The 17,726-nt window shown below is 38.9% G+C and overlaps 1 protein-coding gene and 1 long non-coding RNA gene across 2 annotated transcripts; both read left to right on the top strand.

The window, feature by feature from the left end:
- Window positions 1-253: 253 nt before the first annotated feature.
- On the top strand, window positions 254-2,420 carry LOC148977635 (uncharacterized). The gene is made up of 2 exons (XR_016169436.1): window positions 254-1,530; window positions 1,997-2,420. It is a non-coding gene; the product is annotated as an uncharacterized LOC148977635 (long non-coding RNA).
- Window positions 2,421-3,779: 1,359 nt separating this feature from the next.
- ihhb (Indian hedgehog signaling molecule b) lies at window positions 3,780-16,485 on the top strand. The gene is made up of 3 exons (XM_039689527.2): window positions 3,780-4,741; window positions 10,684-10,945; window positions 13,302-16,485. The coding sequence occupies exons 1-3, from the start codon at window positions 4,442-4,444 to the stop codon at window positions 13,985-13,987; spliced, it is 1,248 nt and encodes a 415-aa protein (XP_039545461.2). The 5' UTR covers window positions 3,780-4,441; the 3' UTR covers window positions 13,988-16,485.
- The last annotated feature ends 1,241 nt before the right edge of the window (window positions 16,486-17,726 follow it).

Below are 17,726 nucleotides of genomic sequence, written 5' to 3'. Positions count from 1 at the left end.
CTATGGAGTCCAGACCTTCTGCCTACGTGAGACTAGGGTTGATGTCTTAGACATATACACTAGACCAGTGTTTCCCAACCCTGTTTCTGGCGGCACACCAACACTGCGTGTTTTCTTTGTCTCCCTAATCAAACACACCCGATTCAACCCATCAGCTCATTAACCCACCTGATTATGAGCTGATGGGTTGAATCAGGTGTGTTTGATTAGGGAGACAAAGAAAACACGCAGTGTTGGTGTGCCGCCAGGAACAGGGTTGGGAAACACTGCACTAGACGTCACCTTGGGGTTCTAAGCATGCGTCAAAACCGCCGCCATCTTGGAACAGGGCTGTTGTCCTATGACTTTGACGCTTGCTTAGAACCCCAAGGTGATGTCTAGTGTATATGTAGGCAGAAGGTCTGGACTTCAAATTAATTGATGGTAGCTGACTTTTGTGCTGTGTATGCAACACTATCTCATGACCAATTCGTCGACGAATTCGACGAATGATTAAAAAGTGTCTAATTCGTACGACCTCACTCGTATGAATTTGTACGATTTGTCTAAACCCACGTGATGGTTAGGTTTGGGGCGGGGTAAGGGGTATAAATTCATACGAGTTGGCCAATTCGTAAAATATGTACGATTTAGCAAAATCGTACTAATTCGTACGAGTGAGGTCGTATGAATTGTTAGGATTTAGCCACTTTTTAATCATTCGTCGAATTCGCACGACTTGGTCGTGAGATCGGGTTGGTGTATGAAGTTCACATGAATGAAATCTGAACTAGGAAGAATTATTATTAATTTTTTTCTGGAATCAATGATAAACACATGTCTGACCATTGTAACGAACCAAAAAAAACTAGAAAATCGCATTCATGATGATTTATGGTGATTTTATTTCCGTTAGACCTTTGTCTACTACATTGACGCTGATGTATTAAAGTGGAGGGCTCCCCTGTTCCAAGATGGCGGCTCTATTGACGCATTCGTTCTAATGAACTGCCGTAGCAAAGGCGACGTCTAGTGTATATATCTATGGGTTGATGTGAGCAGCAGATGAAATATGTACTGTAATGCGCAAGATGTGTTTTGCGAATTTCGAGTTCAAATATGAGTGGCTAACTTAATGCAGTAGAAAGACAAGATGCACAGGATTTTATCCGTCTGTTTGGGGGAACAACATTGGCTACGTTTACACACACAACTTTTGTTTCAATCGGACTGAAATCAACGCTAAACGTGGTCTGACTCTGGTTGATCTGTGCATTTATGTCACACAAGCTTTTGATTTTGTGACATGCACACACAGCACAAATATACAATTTCCCACTGTTTGTGCACAATAAACATTCTCCTACATTGGTTCTTTATATGGTTTAAAACCCTCTGGGGTACTTAAATTTTAAAAAGCTGTCAATACGATTATTAATGAATTATCTGGTTGCATGTAAACATAGCCATTGTGTTTTACAGGGTACCGACTGCTACAACTAATGCGTCAAATAAAAAAGACAAAACAAGAAAGTCACTGGATTTGGCAAGGTTTGTGGCATTAGATGTGCAGACTTTAGTTTGAGGTCCTTACTAGGAAGTAAATGGGATATCCTTGAGCACAAATGTATGTTCTGCTTCATTTTCCCGGTCATGTTCCATAAAATCATCTGGAAATTCTGACCACAAACCCAACATGCATTTTCCTCTATTTTCTTTGGGTTTGTCTGTGCCTTTGTTTTGAATAAGCTACCACTTTGTTTCACGCCGTTCTATTATCTTAGTCTTGTTCATTTATCCATCCCTAAACATGACATGTAAAGCCAATTGTGGTTCGTTGTTTTACCTGTTAGCCAGATGCCTCGTAATCTGTGAAGTGGACCAGACAGCATGCCAATAGTACAGTCTCTGCAAGACTACTTTAAGACCTGTTGAATTGAATATGAAGTACAAACTGCTTTAAATCTAGTTGTAGACTGACACAAGATACGTTTTACTGTATTTTTGCTGTCCACAGACTATTTTCTGATGCCTGGCCAAAATACTCTCTAATTAAAATGTATTCAGCAATACCAGTAACATCTTCGAGCTGTCAACAGTGTGGTCACAGCAACCAGCAAAAAAAAAAATGTCTACGCCACTGAAGGAGACACAGCACTGTCATAATTTTCCTACCAGTGTCATTTGGTTTTAGTTCTGGCGTTTAACTGGTGATTCGTCTTCAGTGGAGAAGCCATTAGAGTTATTTTAAAGACATTAGAGTTCCTGGGAAGGATGGCTCACCATGTCTAGTCTCCAGTGTCTGTCAGTAAAACTAATATTGACCACCAATCACTGCACTTGTCATGGAGACTATTTATCTATTTTCTGGTGATGTTCTGCTTGTGTGAGAAGGTTATCATCATCATTATTATTATTAATAAAACATGTTTTAGCTAGCATTCTACAGTACTTTTTTTTCTTTATTAAAAATGTGTATAAATATGGATTTATTATTAGTGGGACATCAGGTAAATGTCTTTTAAACATCAGGAACTAATTGAAAGCAAGTCGATTCATAATTAATAATTGCCACAATCATCTTTCTCTTGCTGAGAGGTAGGGCGCTTGTTCTGATTGATTACGATCATTAAACACTGCTATTGTGAGCTAACGTGTCCATATTTCTGGCAGCCTCATTGGAGTGCTATAGCACAGATCCATACGGTAGCTTATGTGTTGTCCTTGTGATGGTGATTGGTTCTACATGACTTTTAACAAAATCATGGTGGTCTAAGCTGATTTAGATGATAGATCAGCTAGACTACACGCTTGTGTGGCCACAAATGACCTCTTCGCACCAGTACCATATCAATGCACTGACCACCTCAAGCTTAATTTTTTTTTCAGCGGGGACATAAATAATTTTCCAAAATTCTATTTTTAAAAATAAATTGCTTTTTTTTAAAATATTTTCTCAATTCCACATTGTAAAAAAAAATATTGTTGGTTTAACTTAAAAAAATGAAGTAACCTGGTTGGCTTAAACATCATTGAAATGGAAAAATTGAGTTAAAACAATGAATGAGATTGATTTAATCATCAGAAACTGAAAATATTATGTTATCTGAACTACATCAATTATTTAAGTTGATTTGTCAAAAGAAAAAATGTTGTGATTACATATCATGATTTTTTACATGAAGTTTTAGTGTATAAACCACTGTTCCTCTTTTGCTGATGATCTATCCCACTTTAACTTAAGTGTCCTGACACAAATCTCCACATTAAAAAAAAATATTTTCAAGATTTGTTTTCACAACATTTTTTCTTTTGTCAAATCAACTTAAATAATTTATTTAGTTGAGAACTTATTATTTTGAGTTTCTGATGATTAACTCAATCTCCTTCATTGTATTAACTCGCTTTTTCCAGTTCAATGAACTTAAAATTTTAAGGCAACCAGGTTACTTACTTTAAGTTAAACCAACAATATTTTTTTACAGTGTACCAAAAACTTCCCACTTTTTCATAGTCCACCTTGACCAAATCAGTTTACAAAAATAAAATATATAATAATAATAGAATTAAATGGGCAACTGGCCATTTAATTTTTTATAAGTAAAAGTGGAAAAATAGAAGTTTGATATAAATTGAGTTACTCATATAATTAAATTATTTGTTAACTAATTGGCCATATAAAAGATTGAGTGAAGAATTATAGGTGTGTGTGTGTGTGTGTGTGTTTGTTTAAGCACACGTGTGCTGACGTACCGGTGACAGGCAGTAGAGGATTGCTGCTCAGGTTCAAAAGACTGGACACATCAGGGTCCGAGAGTCCAGACTTGTAATGCGCCTGCTGTTTGTCTCGCGTCTTGGCAGCCGCCGGTTGCGGTGCAGGGGGAGAGCAGCAGCAGCAGCAGGGCTGATAAAGAGGAGGGCAGAGACAGACAGAGGGCAGGACTGGCAGGGTGCGGCTGCTTCAGTAGCATCTGAGCTCGGGTCACTTCCATTTCCATCTCAACTGAGAGCCGCGCGCCACTGTGCAGTAGTCAAACAGCCGAGCCGGGAGCCAGAAACCGCTGCGGGGACGCGCACTCTGACCGCGACTCAGCGCAACCAGGGCCCGCCTGCAGGCGACTCTCAACGCGCGTGCCAAGATAAACGGAACTTCTCTATTTATTCCCCCTGTCTCCGCGTGGACCGAGAGAAAGCGAGTTTTACAGACCTGAGAGGAGGACTGACGAGCTGGCACCATCCTCTCCGTCAACCAACTGCCTGAGGAACCCAACGTCTGCCGGAGTCTCTTTCCGTGCGTAAAAGGATGGTGAGCGCCAGGTGTCCTAATAGACTGGTCCTCCTCCCCCTCCGGTGATCTTGCGCGGGGACTGAAGCTGAGATTTGGGGGAGGAGGGTCGCTTTACCATCATCTTCACCATCTTTGACACTCCATCTTTTGGAGTGCCCGCTGGCACCGGTTGGCATGAGACTCTCCACAGCAGCGGCGCTCCTCACCGGCTTCATCTTGGCTTTCTCGCCTGCGTACGACAGCTGTGGACCGGGCAGAGGTTACGGCAAGAGACGAACTACAAGGAAACTCACGCCTCTCGCCTACAAGCAGTTCAGTCCAAACGTTGCCGAAAAAACGCTGGGAGCCAGTGGGAGATATGAGGGGAAGATCACTCGCAGCTCCGAGCGCTTTAAGGAGCTGACGCCCAACTACAACCCTGACATTATTTTCAAGGATGAGGAGAACACAGGTGCGGACCGCATGATGACGCAGGTGAGGCAGACGCACGCGGTCCATGAAAAGGTCTGAAGGCAGTTCGCTCGGCTAATTGACCGACCGTTTATCACTCAGTTGAGATTTTTATCCAAAAGGACTGAAAGGGATTGTTCTCACAAAAATTGTAATTCTGTCATCATCACCCTCATCAACTTTGAAAGACAAGTTGAGTTATTTTTGATTAAATCCGAGAGCTTTCTGCAGCTAGCCTACTATGCAACTGCCACTTCAAAAAGTTTATAAAGAGATCATAAAACTAAGCCATATGAATTGAGTGGTTTAGTCCAAAATTTCTCAATGTGATTGCTTTATATGATGAACATAGGCTTTTATCCACAAATAAACATTCATCAACTCACACATCAGTTGTGGTAAAGAGAAGCTCAACTTCAAGTATGTTCGCTTGACACATCACGTTTGAACTTAAGCAAGAACCAAAGAGGTTTGTTCTCATCAAGCATATTTGTTTGTGCTTCTGATTATGTTCCATGGTTCAAGTTTAAATGAACTTATTTATGAACTTTTTGAAGCGTCAAAGTGGTAGTTGCGTAGCTGTCAATGGAGACTACAGAAAGCTTTCTGATTTCCCCAAAAATATCTTAATTTGTGTTCTGAAGACGATCGAAAGTCTTACAGGTTTGGAATGACATGAGGGTGAGCAATTAATGACAGAATTTTTATTTTTGGGTGACCTATCCATTTGAAGTACACTTGTGGTTAAAGAGAACATTAAACTCTTTACTCTCCCTCAGGTCATTCCAAACTTGCGACTTAGGCTACTATCTTCTGTGGAAGATAAAAGAGATATTTTGAAAAGTGTCTATTTTTTTTTTTTTTTTTTATCTTTTCTAGAAGTCAAACGTAACCAAAACTATTTGGTTACAGACATTTTTAAAAACAGTTTTGTGTTCCGCAGAAGAAAGAATTAAAGTTTCAGAGAAGCACCTGTGAATAAATGAGGACCAATGCTGATTTTGGTGTGATGTGTGAACTATCCCTTTAAGCATTTTTATCAATGAGACTGGAGGTGGTTCATGGAAGAATCATGTTTGAGCCTACAGCCTTCCTACACCACCCTCTGCCTCTTTGCAGTTGTTTACTATTACTATACTATTTAATATAGTAAAGATCCATAGCATTGGTTCAGGGTACATCATAGGTTAAAAATGGCAGTGGGCATCAGAAAAAGGTAGTTCTCTTGAGATGATTCAGAGAATATGTTAAATGTCTGCAAATTATTAGTTTAAACTTTCATCCAAAGTGACTTCACTTACAGTATATGCCTGGGTCAACAATTGATGAAGGGTCTTTACTATCAGGGAGGTTTGAACCTAAGTTTACAGCCCAGATCTTTAACAGACAGCACTATTTCTGTGCTATTTCTTCAGTGTCCTTTCTTCTATGCGCAATAAATCAGGGTAGGCCTACTACTGTCCTATCCTCAAACGGTTGTGGACTTCAATAAAGGCGTGGAGTTTGTTTTGAAAAGTTGAGAAAAATCCTTGAACGAATTCTGAGGATGTGTTCAAGAAAGACTTTCATTCGAAGTGACTTATTACAGGGACAGACCCTCTAGAACAGCATGGTTTGCTGTGTTGAGTTTATGACTGTGGTTTGTACCTTCGACCCTTCAGTTACCAGGCCAGATATTTTGAGACTGCGCTACATCACCCGTATAGTCACTAATCAATGGCCTTTTTGAGGACCCTTTCCTCAAGTCACTTTTCTTTTACTACAACTGTCTCATAGGTGAAAAATGGTGGTGGAATGTATGTGGGGATAGAGACCACAGTTTTTTTCCTTGGGTTCATTCAAGGTCTCAGGTCTTTCAGTCTTCACAACAGAGAATATGGGGGCAGGTTTCGTCAAATTAAAGACACAGTAGTCGTCAGGTTATTTTATAACCACATATTTGAACTTTCTCCCACGGGGCTCTCGCTCAATTTATGTGAAAGAATGAACGCAAAAAGGGGTGACTGTCAATAAAATGGAAAGGAAACCTGAAACGTTTAATTAAAACAGTGCCGTAGCTGTTTTAAGCACGATTGGAAAAGAAAACATTAAAACTGCCCTTGTAGATTGAGCATGACCTGTGACTGTTTTAATGTTTATCCGTATGCTTAAACACGACCGCTCGTGATTAACGACATACACCCCCCTTTTTGAAGCGTCAGATATTTTTTACGACGTTGATGTGGTCCCGAGTGGAATTTATTTGACTCCAATCTCCCCCTCACCTAAAAGTATTTATATCAGCTCCTTTCCTCTGAATGCCCACACGTTAATGTCCACGAGAGCCACGTGGGAACTGAGGAGGGGCTCATAGATCTCACCCCGTCTTTACCTGTCACCTCTCCGGCGAGCGCCGCGTTCGTTTACCTGACCTTCAGGCGATTTATGAGGGCCAAACTGCGGCGACGGCTGGAGACAACCTCTGGTCTGTTTTTCCTTTTTATTCTGTGTTATTTTTTTGTTTGTTTTCGTAGCGTACGTGTGTAAAAATAGCCGGTTCCTCGTGCATTTAAGCCTTAATTACACATATTTTTCTCCACCTTATTTTTGATTCAGCGGCGAGTGGCCCCGGCGCTCTCATACAGGCGCGAGTGTTCAGGGCCCCGTGCCGTCGGTGCGCGCGGGGTGAATGTTTGTGTAGCCCGCGGTTAGCGTGAAGGCTCTCCTCCTGAAAACCCGTCGATCTACGCTTTGAAAGCAAAACTAACAGAGTTCACGGGCTGATTTATGAAGTCCAGTTCACTTTTGCGACCACAACGAAAAAAGCTGAAATCCACACCGCTATGTGAATAGGCATCTATTACAGCTCGCCGAGACGCTATTCTTATCATCCAATCCGGAGACATGGTCGAAAAAAAATCTTCATAAATATCTATAGGCTATTGTATCTTTAAACTAAAAACTCACATTTTTCCATTCAGGTTCTGAAATGGTGCCAAATGTAGACTACATATTTCTAGTTAACCATAAACTAGTGTTTCCTTTTGCAGGTCACAATAAACCGGTTCTACAGTCTTTTCATGAATCACCGGAACTCTTCAAGGTCCAGGAGCTCATTGTTTCAACTTTTGGATTGGGGAAAACTGAAAGGGATAGTTCACCCAACAATGAAAATCACGTAGGCCTATACTCAACCTCGCGTTGTTCCAAACCTTTATGAGTTTGTTTCTTCTGTTGAACACAAAAGAAGATATTTTAAATAAAGTTTGTAACCAGACTTTTGACGGTAGTCATTGACTTCCATAGTACGAAAGAAATATGGAAGTCAATGGCTACCGTTTAATGGTAGCCATTGACTTCCATCAATGGCTACCAGTAAGTAGCCATTTTTTTTCTTCAAAATATCTTCTTTTGTGTGGACAAAAATGCATCTAAGTGAGGATGAGGGTTTTGTTATTTGTTCCAAACCTGTTTGACATTTCAAAAGAGATGTTTTGAAGAATGTTCACACTGCTCTATTCCACATAATTCCTCTATTCCAAACATTCACTAAAAATGTTATTCTTTGCTGTAGAATTCTATTCTCATTTGTGTGTCTGCATATTCAAACTTCCTGATTGGTTGTGTGATGTGCGAGAACCAATGATTTTTGGCATCTGATGTCCTCACCTCCAAGTTGATGAATGAAATTGTGAATATCCATATCTATTTTTGTGAAAATGAAACAAGAATGAATTATGAGATCTATATCGAGGGGTGATTTTTATAGATCATCCCAGAAGTTCTCATCACTCTAGTCTTAGCCTCAAACATCACAAGACTTTCATCCTGGTTCCTTCAACAAAAACCAATTGGCATGTAGATCGTTGCTGGAAATAAGGTCTGTAACCAATAAAAGTTTATTATTCTTACATGGTTTCTTCGAGAAAATCTTTACAAATGAGCACAAAATTTAAAGCCTAAACGCAATCTTGAGATGTAAAAAGCTGAAGTTAAGCCATATGTAGGTGGTATGACTTCATTGGTTGTCTCTAATAACTCTTTCGATCTTTATTTAAAATCTACAAGTTGGAAAGTTTGAGTTACAATAGTTTACAAGAGGGTAAGTAGACGCTGTAAAAGTGGACTAGTAAGTTGAATAGTTTTTTTCATGACTCACACACACACAAAACCACCCTTCACAAGTGAAACATTACTGATGTATTTTATGTTGTAGAATAAAACGTGAAAATACCTTGAGCTTGTGTTAACCAAAGACCTTATTTCAGGCATTTAGCCAAAAAAAATTATTGAAAAAACCCATTGTCTGCCAGATACTGGAACTCACCTCTGGGTTTTAGTAGACTCTAAAAAAAAATGCTGGGTTGTCAAATATGGAAAAACCCAAATGTTGGGTTAAAAATGCCTAAAAACAAAATCCAATGGCTGAGTTTGTCCATATTTGACCCAAAGATGGGTTAAAACAACCCAGCATTTTTTTAGAGAGTACTTATTCCTGCAGCACTTTATAGTACATGCTTTTAGTGAATACATTTCATTATGGTTTTTATTTTAAGTCAATAGTACCTGGTGTGTTTACCATATGTGTTTGAGAAAGAGCAGTGTGACCATTCTATAAAACATCTCCGTTTAGGTTTCATGGATGAAAGCAAGCCATGCAGGTTTGCACATTTGCATACAAGTACGAGTGTGAGAGAGTGCATTATCATTGTTGATGCTTTGACTGTAGTCTAAGACATGTTTTGGTTTCAATGACCCTCAGAGACTCAACAGAAAAACCAAACACACCGGCACTAGTTTTTTCCAATTTCCATTCCTCTCCCAGCCTGGACTGTGATGGTCCAGTATCCACCGAGACCAAGCACTGCTCAGAGAGATAGATCCTAATAAGCCCAGAGACATCAAATCACTGAGCTTAGACTAAAACAGATAGTCCACAGAGCTTTGTAGGGTAGCTATTGAGTGGAAAGGTGGGTCTACAATTCAGAGAACAGAAATAGATGGTTTGATGGCGCAACTATGCAGTGAGGACTTAGAACGGCGACATCAAAGAATCTCTGCCGTCACTCAGTAAGCAATTTGTGACCACTTAGTTGGTGGTTATCCAGTGACCTTGCATGTCTCGGGGCCTCTGGTTGAGACAGGGATTTATCAGCCCACGGGCTGAGTGTGTTTGTGCTAACCACAAATGCGTCAGTTCTACAAATGGCTGTCAGGATTATATTTGCCAGTGTTCACCGCGATTCTCACCTAGCAACTGCTAGCCACAGTCTTTTTGACATGAGCATGCTAAAATCCATATTTCTTGCAAGAAAACTCACAGGTTCAAGACAATGGCCTTGTGTTCTTTCTTACTCGGGCACGCAACGCCTCCTTCTGTTTGTTTAATTGGTAACTTATGTATCAGAGTTCAGCATTCAGTTGGGTGCTGTCAGACTGGTCATTTACGCTACATAAACCAAAAGTACATTTTTATATATTTCCCTGTGAGACATTGTGACTGATTTTGAGTTGCTGTTGTCACAATATAAAAATGTGTCACCGTAATCATGGTTACTGTAATGATTTACATGACTCATTTCCATATAGCTCACATTAAATGCATGTAAATGATTAGCCTGGAAGGACAACAGATCATAAAGAATAATTAAACTGGAATAATCAGGTTACTTACTGCTTTAGCTTCCTGGCAAAGTTATTCGATATATTATTATAATAGATTTATCAATATTTGTAATGTTTTTTTTTTTTTTTTTAGTTTTAATGCTAAATTATCTAAATAGTTTTTATTTTTGAATGCAATTTTAGTTGTATGCTTCAAATTGAGCTAAACGAAAATAATAAATGTTGCATCGACAAGTTTTTAAAAAATATTTTATTTTGGTATAAATGGTTTTAGTTATAGTCAACAATAATGACCCTGTTATCTGGTAATCATTTGAGCCCTTTTCATAATAGTTTCTCAAATGTTGTTTTGTCTTTTGCAGCGCTGTAAGGATAAAGTGAACTCCCTGGCCATCTCTGTGATGAACCTGTGGCCTGGCGTGCGTCTGCGTGTGACGGAGGGCTGGGATGAAGACGGACATCACTCTGAAGAGTCTCTGCATTATGAGGGCAGGGCTATTGACATCACTACCTCGGACCGCGACCGGGACAAGTACGCCATGCTGGCCCGTCTAGCAGTGGAGGCCGGCTTCGACTGGGTCTATTACGAATCCAAAGGCCACATTCACTGCAGTGTCAAATCAGGTGAGCTGTGTGTCTGTGTCGGGGTTGTGCATGGGGGAATAGGGCAAGTGAAAAACAGACTAGTCCCTACAAATGAAAGGTGGGAAAAGGAAGGAAAGCAATCATGGTAGGATATTAGCATGTGACTTGTTCATTAGCAAGTCAACGTGAAACATCATTCGCATTTTATTTCTGATTTCATTATACTTATGGGGAATTAGTTGGATTGAGCAAGGATGCATTAAATTGATCAAAAGTGATAACAAATGCATTTGTTACTAAATATTTAAAATATTTATATTTCTATTAGGGCTGTCAAATGATTAATCGCAATTAATCACATCCAAAATAAAAGTTTGTGTTTACATAATATATGTGGGTGCACTGTGTATAATTATTTTATATATACTGTATAAATACACACACATGCTTGTATATATTTAAGGCATATTTTCATGTATATAGGTTTATATATAATTTATATTATTTATAAATATAAATATTTTATGTATAAATAATATTTTTTTTCTTAAATATACATGCATGTGTGTGTGTGTGTGTGTGTGTATATATATATATATATATATATATATACACACACAAAATAATTATACACAGTGCACCCACATATATTATGTAAACACAAACGTTTGTTTTGTATGCGATTAATCGCGATAAATCGTTTGACAGCCCTAATTTCTATTCATCAAAGAATCCTGTAAAAAAATATCATATAAATAATATAACATAATATTAAGCAGCACAACTGTTTTTATCATTGATATTAGATCAATCAGCATATTAGAATGATTTCCGAAGGGTCATGTGACACTGCAGACTATTTATTTTTGATCACAGGAAAACATTTTTAAATATAAAATAGACAACAGAGATTTTAATCTTTGATAATATTTTACAATATTACTGTTTTTACTGTATTTTTGATCAAATAAACATACCATTGACAAGTGAAGAGGAAGTAATTTTTGGATGATGAGGATTTTAAGCAGTTTATAGGATAAAGTTTGATTTCATATTACTTTTAAAACTTTTTTAATCTAACGAACACTAACAAAGCTTCTCACAGCCGTGTAATGTGAGAAGATGAGGGCAAGAGATTCAGCACAATCTGTGGGTTATGGGCTTTCTAATGAAGATTCATCTTGGGATCATTTCTTTGCTTCACATGATGACTATTAAAACATCACAACCTTGCAGCACTGGGCCGTCTGATGAATGCACTCACTCCTCTGTTCACCATTTCTAACATTTACTTTTACCTTTCCTACTTTTCCAGCTGTGCTTCACCTTGATTCTTATTTCCATGCAAGTCTGCAGACTTCATATAGCTTAGCATCGCTCATTTAGCTTTTAGCATACACGCTACTTAATCTTTTCTAGTAATTTCTATTAATCAAACATGCGGGGAAACTGTGGGTGAAGCAAATTGACAATTAAATATTCTTACATCTTCTATTATATATCTCCAATTACATAATTTTGATGTAAAGTAACAATTTAGCAAAAAAGTCAGTTTCATTCACCCTTTCAGCCTTTGTTACAACATAATGTTGTGAAATGCATTAGCCATTTGCAGGCTCACACAGAATCATCTGCTCAACGCATAATAAATATAAATAAAAACGCCACAGATTTGTCAGAACACTCGTCAATCAGAAACTTCTACTTCTGCATGCTTGTTTATTGAAGATTTCAGCCAGCAACTAAGATATGAATAAGCACCTACGTTTAAAGCATTTTACCATAACTAGTCGTTGTTTGGCCCACCTTTTATACAGGTGTGATTGACTATTTTGTCTATTTACATACACTGAGTTTCATAATGAAATCTTTAATATTCATCATCTGTTTCTCTGTTTTTCCTTTTCTCACCATTTTCTTTCCTTTTGTTCCTCTTCTCCTGTCCTTCATGCCCAGATCGTTATGCAAGTCAGCTGACATGATCAGAACAAATACATGGTTTTTATACCTAGCTTATGTGTATATATATATATATATTGTTATGTATATCTTGTAATTTGTACAAAAACATAGAGTCTAAAGAGGCAATATTGCTGGCAGTGCCAGTCAAGTCAGAATCAGTCCACTAGGAGGCGCTCATACACCAACATCCCAATGAAGAGGAATTTAAAAGGCCTAGTGATTCGCCACTTTGAGGATGCCACACTGATCCTATTTACCAACTCAACCAATCACTGAGGCAAACACCGTAGGACCAACCAATGAATGAAGGGTCGAAAGGCCAGAGGTATATCAGTGAGTCACAGGGCATTGAATCCATTTCCTTAATGAATCATTTTCTATTCCTTTCTTTCTCTTTTCATCCTTCTCTTCCATTCCTCAATCTTCTCTTCAGACCACTCAGTAGCAATAAACACGGGGGGCTGTTTCCCTGGAGAGGCTCTGGTGACAATGGAGGACGGCACACATAGACCAATCCGAGACCTGCGAGCAGGAGACCTTGTTCTGGCCTCAATGGGAAGTGATGGGACCGGCGATCTCGTCTACAGCGAAGTCCTCACCTTCCTGGACCGTAGCCCCATTGCCCAGAAGCACTTTTATGTGATCAGCACTGAGGATGGGGCCAACGTCTCCTTAACAGCAGCTCATTTACTGTTTGTCTGGGTTGGAAACTGCTCCAGAGGGGGGCAGCCAATGCCGGGTGCCCTTCGAGCGATATTCGCCAGTGACGCCCGACCAGGGCAGTGTTTGCTGATCGTCGATGAAGAGGAACTCAGGAAGGGTGTTTCACGGATCACTCGAGTGGAGGTGCGGGAGGACCAGGGGGTTTTCGCCCCACTCACTGCCCATGGGACTTTGGTGGTGAATGGCGTGGTCACCTCATGTTACGCCGCGGTGAACAAACAACGGCTAGCTCACTGGGCATTTGCGCCTTTACGCCTGTTGTACAGCTGGACCGGCCCGGATCGGATCCTTAAGAACGGCTTACACTGGTACTCTCATGTCTTACTCAGTGTGGGAAAACTACTGCTAGACTCAGAACTTTTCCACCCTTGGGCCTTAGAAGAAAATGAAAGATGATGGATTGAAAAGAAATGCCGAGATGGGTGAAAAGAGTTGACTGAATGCTCAGGGTTTGTGCTCAGTTAGACGAAATGCATACCATAAGGAGAATTTTTAGTTACTTAAAGAGTTAGTTCACCCAAAAATGAAAATGAAGTCATTAATTACTCACCCCCATGCTGTACCAACCCCGTAAGACCTTCGTTCGTCTTCGGAACACAAATGAAGATATTTTTGATTAAATTTGAGAGCTGTCTCACTACCACATTGGCCACATTAGACTCACATTAGATTTCCACGACGCATGTGCGAGAATTGCGATCTGAAGTAGTGTAAAGCAGATCGCAATTCTCGCGCATGCGTCGTGGAAATCTAAGGAAATCTCGTTTCTGGCCTACAAGGAAGAAAAGAAATAGTCGAATAAACTCATTATTTTTGTTTGTTTTTTCGCACAAAAAGTATTCGCGTCGCTTGATAAACATATAGTTGAGCCACGGTAGTCACTTGGGATATTTAAACATTTTCTTCATTGACTTTCTGGGCCGTCAAGAGGCAGTCCCTTAGGAGCCAATGTGGTAGTTATACAGCTCTCAAATTTAATCAAAAATATCTTCATTTGTGTTCCGAAGACGAACGAAGGTCTTACGGGGTTGGTACAGCATGGGGGTGAGTAATTAATGACTTAATTTTCATTTTTGGGTGAACTAACCCTTTAATAAAGGTGAAGTGTGTAACTCACGCCATGGACCCTTTTCACATTTGCAGGGTTTGGGGTTTGCAGGAAGTTATTGTTGGGTAAACTTCAATTGTGGTGAACGGGAGATATAATTTTACAGCAGATAACATTTTTGCACTCCCATTTGCTCAAATACCAAAAGTTGACCAGTCACGAGTCGACACAACGGTCTCGCCGACCAATCACATTGTAATTTTCAGAAGGAGGAGATTCAGAGCGGAAACTAAACAGGGGTGTATTTCTCAAAAGCATTGCTAGCCAACGCATCTCGGAGCGTTACTGACAGACTAGGAAGAGAGGTGCTGCAACAATGTAAAATATGTCAAAAATATTATGTTTTGTCAGCCCATTCTCATCCCAAGGCGTCATGTAACTGATGCCTTGGGAAGCATTTTGACCATGCTTCAATATCCAATATCCAATAACTACACGCAACGCAATAAAATTCCAGCGACAGCAAGTGTGTCTGTCCACACTAGACGCGACGCGACTGTGAGACGCCACACGTTAATCAAAAATCACAGCCATTCAGAACAGCGTGTGGGCGGAGTCTCTCTGTGAAAGCGCACTGCTGGCCCACACTCGCATTGGAAATGGGTAAGGACATAATCAAATCAAGAAATAACATTATTAAAAATCAAAACATTAACAAAATATACACATTGACTAATTTTGTTATGAAGTACAGTTGTATGTTTGCATAGAATTCATTTTGAACGCTATATTATATGCTTTCAACATCTGAGGTAAATTATCCGTTATCGCTTGTGGCACAGTGACCTATTTTTAACTAATTCTGTCAGCCGCGATGTGGCAGAAATAGGAACCGTTTCTAAAGTAGAAACTTCGCGTGTCGCTGTCGCGTCTGGTTAGGACAAAAACTATGATTAAGATGGAAAAGATACCTTTTATCGCGGGTCGCGGCGTAGCGTGTAGTTAGGACACGGTGTTAGGCACCCTTTAGCGTCAGTTACATGACGCGATCCTAGGGCGTCATTTAATTGACGCTTTTCCTTTAGCGTCAGTTAGCTGACGCCCTAGCCCTACCCCAGACCTAAACCTAACCGCGTCATCTAACTGACGCTTTCCCTTTAACGTCAGTTAGATGACGCCCTAGGACCGCGTCATGTAACTGAAGCTAAAGGGTGCCTATTGAAGCATGGTCAAAATGGTCAGTTAGATGACGCCTTGTGATTAGAATGCGTTGGTTTTTTGAACATTCAGGCATGAAAACCTATTCTGGGAGACCCTGGAAACAAAATCAAGTCTTTGAAAAGGTGCATTTTAAGTCCCCTTAATGCAAAGGTATATAGCACAGAGTTTAGTCGTATAAATGTATAATACAATGTGTAATCAGTGTCCGTGAAAAGGGTCCATTGGTTGAGTCAATGTTGCTGTGTTGGGCTCAAGATGCTCAAACAAATGAAATGGCAAAGGGTTTACACTTCAAGAGAATCATCCTTGCTAATCTGTAGATGGAATAAAGAAAAAACATTTCACATCGATAATTACGCGCATTACCTTTAACTGTAAAAAGAACTGATTGCAAACTGACCTCTGGTCTTGCTTCTTACAGGAATTGTGAGAGACCAAACATTGTCTGCCTTGTGTATGTTTTTTTGCTATTCCCGTATCCCAGTCTCCTTATTCATTAGATGGTCATCAGTCTTAAGACAATCTGTTAAACTAATTTAAAAAATGTGCTTTGTAATATCATTATGGTAATATAAGGTATTCAGGTAAAGTATTTAAAATCTATTTTTGAAATTAAACTTCATACAAATTATTTATTTTGTCTCATTTTTGGGCTTTGCTTGCTATTTTGATTTCTCTAATATTAATTTGTCTGGATGTTTTTTCTTTGTCAGTGGTTCTCCACGTTCTTGATTCCAAGGCCATCCTATCTTAGCTGATTTTTTACTACAGGTTAATTCTTTTGAAAAAAAAAAAAACATAAATCAACAAAAATAAGGATGATATAATCATGATATATTATGATGTTAGTTTAATGGTTTACTGTACATCTGTTTTTTTTTGTGTTTTTAGCATTTTAAATAAGATAATTAATTTAAATAATGTGTGGTGCCGCTACGCCCCCCTGTTTGAAAACCATGATTATATATATATAATTGAAAAGTTCAGATGCAAAAGCCTCTAAATGCCATTTGAAATTTTCTTCTAAAATGATCATTTTTTATCAAGCTTGTATATTTAAGTTCAGTAATTTCACTTAAATGGCAATGAAGATTACCTATTAATTGTCATTTAAGTGAAATTACTGAACTTAAAAATACAAGCTTGATAAAAATGGTCATTTTAGAAGAAAATTTAAAATGGCATTTAGAGGCTTTTGCATCTGAACTCTTCAATTGTTCCCTGGTAGTGCAAGGGAAGTCAGGTTTAATGTAATGAGAATCCCACCTAACATGTGATATGACTCTATTGAAAAGAGAAACACTCCTCTACCAATGAAACAATGCAAACATTTTAGGCACGTCTCATCTTTCAAATGCTCAAGACACTAAATCATTCATTCGAAAAAAGGATGAAATTTGGTTCTGGTCAGCTTATAAAAGTGTATTGCAGCACTTTAAATGTTAATGACTTTTCATGATGAAAAGTCCCGTGTGCTGTAGGCTATTATTATTCCTCACTTAAGTCACTTTGGTTAAAAGCTGCTAAATAAATGCCAATCAATGTGTCAATGGGTGACCAACTTGACTTTCTGCTTGTGATGATTCCTATTGAAATAACTGGATTTCACACATGAAAAACTGCAATCGAATTTGACCAAAAATTAATTAGTTTTAATGTTGTATAACACAAAGTTTTTCAATCTTTTAGATGCCACAGACTCCCACATATGATCATTCTGGTGCGAGGACCACCCTAAAAAAATGTATGCTTAAAAATCATATTTATACAGTGACATTTTTTATTATAAATATGCGTAAAATATTATTTGGGAAAAAATAATCCACGAAGACTTTGTTCAACTTTTCAGCAGAAAAAAAAGATGCT

This window comes from Pimephales promelas, chromosome 8, assembly GCF_988280905.1.
Source record: "Pimephales promelas chromosome 8, fPimPro1.hap1.1, whole genome shotgun sequence".
In the NCBI taxonomy this organism is placed as follows: domain Eukaryota; kingdom Metazoa; phylum Chordata; class Actinopteri; order Cypriniformes; family Leuciscidae; genus Pimephales; species Pimephales promelas.
Note: the sequence above shows the minus strand (reverse complement) of the source record. Positions and strands in the feature narration are given on the sequence as shown.

Bases quoted from the DNA above. Each gene is read 5' to 3' on its own strand.
- ihhb (XM_039689527.2), top strand. From the start codon at position 4,442: ATGAGACTCTCCACAGCAGCGGCGCTCCTCACCGGCTTCATCTTGGCT. The intron at 4,742-10,683 runs GTGAGGCAGACG...TGTCTTTTGCAG, and splicing joins CGGACCGCATGATGACGCAG to CGCTGTAAGGATAAAGTGAA. The intron at 10,946-13,301 runs GTGAGCTGTGTG...TCTTCTCTTCAG, and splicing joins TCACTGCAGTGTCAAATCAG to ACCACTCAGTAGCAATAAAC.